The sequence below is a fragment of the Acomys minous genome, assembly GCF_964271855.1.
Source record: "Acomys minous genome assembly, chromosome: 12".
Lineage (NCBI taxonomy): Eukaryota > Metazoa > Chordata > Mammalia > Rodentia > Muridae > Acomys > Acomys minous.
In genome coordinates, this window is record NC_140493.1 from 108,485,260 (window position 1) to 108,491,259 (window position 6,000).

Here is a 6,000-nt window from a genome sequence, read left to right on the forward strand (position 1 = left end):
GCCGCGGTGGGGCGTACTGTGGGGCATAAGTTGTCATCCCTTTATTTGGTGACTACCCATTGAGATGGAGGGCGTCATATAGGGAGCCTGCGGTGATGGGTGTTACTGCTTTATTTGGCTAAGACGCAGAAAAGTTCGCGCTTTCTACGCACTGCTCTTTTTACAAATGGAGGCCAACTTAGCCTGAGAGGCTGAGAGACTGAGCGGGAGGAGTGGAGCGAGGCATCAGCACCACCAGGGGGGGGCTGGGGGGTGGTGCCCTTTGGAAGCAGAGCCTTTCCTGCCCATGGACCTTCAGGGAGGGGATATTTTCACCAGTAAGTGGTATCTTAGACCCCAGGACCCCGGTGAAGTATCCCAGATTCCAAACTAGAGCTTGGGAAAGTGAACCTTGGCTCCCCAAGCTTTAATCTGTGATGACAGTTGAGGAAATTGAGGTGTAGGAATCTGCCCAGTGTCAGGCTTCCTGGGACCTGGGGTCTTTGACCTCTTCAGTCTTCTACCTAGTCTGGTGTGGACTAGGACAGAGGCCTGGGATGTAGCCATTGAAACAATCCTGTCCTTTGTCCCAAAGCTGCTGACAGTGCTACAGCTAAGACTTTCTTTCAAGTTTTGCTTTATTTTGCTTACTTATATGTACGCTGGTGTGCACGTACAAATCTGAAGGCCAGAGCACAATTTGTGGAAGATCAGTTCTCTTCTTCTACCATGTTTGTCTCAGGAATCGAACTCAGGTCCTCAGGCTCCGAGGCAAGCACCTTTATTTGCTGAACAGTCGCACTGGCCCTGATTTCAAGTTTTTCCTTTTAACCTTTGCCATCTTTCCTTGTCAAACCTGCTGTTACTTACTCTGCCGCTCCACCCTGCCCCTACCATGTCTTTCTCTGTGGTTAATAAGGCCTCGGTTCCCTCTTCTTCCCACTCACAGTCAGAAGTGTGTCACCTGCTTCACAGAGAGAAAGGGAGCCAGTAGCCAGTTGTCTTTCAACTTTTTACCCAAAGTTCCTCCTTTCCTGAGGGATGCTCTCCTCTTCTGTGGGAGTTGATGCCCATCTGTGTTAACGACCCAGGCCCACCATTTTCAGCATCCTATGGCAACACTTCCCCAGAGCAAAGTGTCCTGTCCATTCCTCTGAGTCCTCGCTCCCCCCAACTCCCCCCGCCCCCCATCTAGCCTCTCAAGGCCCCCAGTCTCTCCCAGCACCTCAGAGTTCTCTGGAGCTTCTTCCTTTCCTATCCAGCCCAGGCCTACTGTCTCATCAGTAGCCCAGATCCACATGTGGACTCGGCTTTCTGCCCAGCAAAACTCCAACACCGATTCATGCTGGGACCTGCCTGCAGCACTCCCTCCACCCGCCACACCTCCTCCCCCCCCCCCCCCCCCCGCCCTGCCTCCCCCCCCTCTCCTGCCCACTCAATCCATAGCAGAATGGAAGGACCAAGCTGACTTCGCCAGCCATTGCCTAATCCTTCCTTGCTTTCAGCCCCTCTCTGCTTTCTAGTGACTCTAGGACATCAGGTCTTTTCTTGTCTCCCTCTCACCAGCTGGCAGGTTAGCCTGGCACAGGTTTAAGACTCGTGTCAAGAAGACATAAATAAGACTCCTGCGTCAGAGTGTCGTTTTTGACAAAGTAAGCAACAGCGGCCTCAGGCTGTGTCACTTTTTATCCTGTATGCCCACGAGGATGAAGCAGAGATGTAGATAGAGGCTTGCAGCACAGCCAAAGAACTCTGTACAGAGGGAAGCGGGATACGGAATGATGGGCCAGCTGCAAGCACACTTGCATTTTCTGGACAGACGTAACTCTGTTACCCCCCAATAGGATAAAGTGTGGCCCCTGGTCCAGAGGAAGGCCATTGTTATTTTCCACAGTTGTTAACTTGAGAGTTTAGAACAACAAACCTCCAAAAGATAAACAAGCCTCCTCCGGGGTTGTGTCCTTGGTGTGAGAAAGGAAAGCGTTGGAAACACGAGTGTAAATCAGTTTCACAAAGGTGGGACTGCCCCCCCCTTACAGATGGGGAGACAAAAATGAGACAAGGGGCAAGGACTCAGCCCCGAAGTAAAAAGAGGGCATAGAGAGGAGGAACAAAGTAACTTGAATCCTCTCGCTCCTGAATTTAACATCTTAGATCTGCCAAGAGCAACACCAGGAAGCAGGGGGTTAGATCTTGTGGTAAACAAAGATTATCTGCTTTCTCTTTATGAGGAAGTACAGTTGGTAGGGGGAAATTATGATTAGGCCTTTAAAGGAAATGGTACAAATAATCAAACAAAGACCTCTAATAACCATAAAGGTAGAAGAAAAATATACAAGGAATATTGAATTATATGCAGATAAAATTTCATGGATATATGAGGAACCTGTTTGGATTAATCAGTGGCCCCTAACACAAGAAAAGATACAGGCATTAGAGCAACTTGTTAAAGAGCAACTAGATGCAGGACATATAGAGGAATCAAACAGTCCATGGAATATTCCTGTGTTTGTTATTAAGAAAAAATCAGGGAAAGGGAGGTTTTTACAAGATTTAAGAGCTGTAAGCAAGACTATGCATGATATGGGGGCCCTTCAACCTGGCCTCCCTTCTCCTCTAGCTATTCCTGAAGGTCATTATATTGTTACAGATCTGAAAGATTGTTTTTTCACTATTAAATTACATCCTGAAGATATTCATAAATTTGCATTTAGCATACCTTCAATTAACTTTCAGAGACCTTATCAAAGATATCAGTGGAAAGTTTTGCCTCAGGGAATGAAAAATAGTCCCACTCTTTGTCAGAGATTTGTGGACCAAGCATTAAAATCTGTTAGAAGTAAATATGGGTGGGCTTATATTTTGCATTATATGGATGATATTCTTATAGCAGAGAAGACAAAAGAATGAACTGAATTCATCCTTAAAGATATGATTGAGTCTTTAACTCAATATGGATTAGCTATTGCCCCTGACAAAATACAACATAATAGGTCAATCAGTTACTTGGGAAAAACTATCCGTGACAATTTTGTTACATCACAAAAGTTACAACTTAGGATTGATAAGTTAAAAACGCTTAATGATTTTCAAAAATTATTGGGAAATATAAATTGGATCAGACCCTATTTAAAGATTTCTTTTTTCTTTTTTTTTAAAAAAAGATTTATTGCTTTTTTCGGCTTTCGGCTCGGAGGAGGCTACAGTGCAACTTTCTTTGGTCGTCCCGGATCCGGGTTCATCCGACACCAGCCACCTCCACCCACCATGCCGCCCAAGTTTGACCCCAACGAGATCAAAGTCGTGTATCTGAGATGCACCGGAGGCGAGGTCGGCGCCACATCCGCCTTGGCCCCCAAGATGGGTCCTTTGGGTCTGTCTCCAAAAAAGGTCGGTGATGACATTGCCAAGGCTACCGGTGACTGGAAAGGTCTGAGAATTACAGTGAAACTGACCATTCAGAACAGACAGGCCCAGATTGAGGTGGTGCCCTCTGCCTCTGCCCTGATCATCAAAGCCCTCAAGGAACCACCGAGAGACAGGAAGAAGCAGAAGAACATTAAACACAGTGGAAACATCACTTTTGATGAGATTGTCAACATTGCCAGGCAGATGCGGCACCGGTCCTTAGCCAGAGAGCTTTCTGGAACTATTAAGGAGATCCTGGGCACTGCACAGTCTGTGGGCTGCAATGTGGATGGCCGCCACCCTCATGACATCATAGATGACATCAACAGCGGTGCTGTGGAATGCCCAGCTAGTTAAGAAGCAACAAGAAAATATTTCAATAAAAGACTATCTGATGGCCAAAATAAATAAATAAATAAATAAATAAATAAAAATAAAAGATTTATTTATTATGTATACAGTGCACATTAAATCACATTATAGATGGTTGTGAGCCACCATGTGGTTGCTGGGAGTTGAACTCAGGACCTCTGGAAGAGCAGTCAGTGCTCTTAACCGCTGAGCCATCTCTCCAGCCCCTATTTAAAGATTTCTACTAGACAATTGCATCACTTGTGTGAAACTCTGAAAGGAGATCCAGATCCAACGTCTCCCGGGCGGTTAACCCGGGAGGCCTTGGCAACTGGAACTAGTAGAACAAAGGATGCGGGACGCCAGAGTGCAACAGAGTGATTAGACCAAGCCTATTACAAAGTAGCTATCGGAATGGCTTTATTGCCTCATACACAAATAATCCCAGCGCTCGGGAGGCAGAGGCAGGTGGATCGCTGTGAGTTCGAGGCCAGCCTGGTCTACACAAGGGAGTCTAGGACAGCCAAGGCTGCACAGAGAAACCCTGTCTCAAAAAACAAAACAAAACCCAAAACATCACGAAGCTGCCCCCACGTTGAAACCCAGATTTTGGGGGGTACCGTGAACCTGTATTCCTGGGCCAGTGTCACTCATACTTGACTCCAAAATAAGCTCTTTTATTCTCTTTGAGAGAGTTGCAGAGTCAGGTGTAACAGTTCCACTTACTACAGTGGGTGTGGTTAGGGTTTACCCAGCTTTCCCCCGTGGTAGCATCTTGAGAAACCACATAGTACAGTGGAAAGCAGGATATTGAACTGGATGATGTGAAGATAAAGACCGTTTCCATGGCCACCAGCATCCCTCATGTTGCCCTTTTATAGCCATGCCCTCCTTCCTCCTGTCCCCATCTCCCACCTCCACCCCGCACCCCTGGCTACCATAATCCTTCCATTTCAAGGGCACATCCATTCACCAGCTTTTAAAAACCTTTAAAAATTATTTATTTATTTATTTGAGGTCAGAGGACAACTTGCAGGCGCCCCGAGGCTGGAAGCCACGTTATCGGGTTGGCACCCGGTGCCTTTACCTGCTGAGCTGCCTCGCTATCCTCTCATTCAATATTTGTGACCCTCCTTGTCCCCCAGGATAATTCTATGGAGACTTGTCTAAGTTATATGTGCCAATAGCACATTCACTTTTATTGGGAAGTATTTTTTTCTTTGTTACTTTTATTTGAGGGTTTCATTGTTGTTGCTGTTGTAGGAACAAAGGACAGGATGGCCTCAAACTTGCTATGTGTAGTCTTTATATTCTCCCTGTCTATAGCTTGACTTTTTTTTGTTGTTGTTGTTGTTGTTGTTTTTGTTTTTTGTTTTGTTTTGTTTTGAAGACAGAGTTTCTTTGTGTATCCTTGGCTGTCCTGGAACTCGTTCTGTAGACCAGGCTGGCCTTGAACTCACAGAGATCCACTTGCCTCTGCCTCCCAAGTGCTGGAGTTAAAGGCATGCGCCACCATGCCCAGCTCTTGTAGCTTGAGTTTTTGTTCTTCTAGCAAACTCTTTCCAGAACAAAATAAAATCCAAGTGCCGATTTTTCTTTTATAGGTTGCATTTTAGGGGTGTCAAGTCTACAACTCTCTGCTTAATCTTGTGTCTCAGACACTTTCTATTTTTGTATCTTTTCTTGTTTTATTGAATTTTAGGGCTAGAGAGATGGCTCAGAGGTTAAGAGCACTGGCTGCTCTTCCAAAGGTCATGAGTTCAACTCTCAGCAACCACATGGTGGCTCACAACCATCTATAATGAGATCTGGTGCTCTCTTCTGGCCTGCAGCCATACATGCAGGCAGAACACTGTATACATAACAAATAAATCTTTTTTTAAATTGCATTTTACTGTGTTTGTGGCATGCACATGTCACAATGTATATGTGGAAATCAGAGGACAGCTTGCAGGGGTCAATGTTAGCCTTCCTGCTCAGATGGAAATGTGTCCTGGACCTTGTAAACCCAGGAAGCACACAGCTCTGTGGTGGGAAGGCATCCCAAGGGAAGGGCATCCCGAGATGTGGGAGCCCAGGAACCACACAGCTCTGAGAGGAGGCCTCTTCAGCAGAGGCCTTGCAGTTCCCGGATGTGTGAGCTGAGCTGAGGGGCTTAGGAACCTTAGCCCCACTCCTTCTTTGCTTCTTTTCTTCTTGGCTTCTTCTGATGAGAGAGCCGCATCAGGCCGCAGTTCTCATAAAGGAAATTTCTTGGGGGGG

The 6,000-nt window shown here is 46.2% G+C and overlaps 1 protein-coding gene across 1 annotated transcript; it reads left to right on the forward strand.

The window, feature by feature from the left end:
* The first annotated feature begins 3,157 nt into the window (after positions 1 to 3,157).
* Positions 3,158 to 3,784, forward strand: LOC311578734 (large ribosomal subunit protein uL11-like). The gene has a single exon (XM_084748755.1). It carries the CDS (start codon positions 3,247 to 3,249, stop codon positions 3,742 to 3,744), a length of 498 nt encoding a protein of 165 aa, XP_084604881.1. The 5' UTR covers positions 3,158 to 3,246; the 3' UTR covers positions 3,745 to 3,784.
* Positions 3,785 to 6,000: the final 2,216 nt, after the last annotated feature.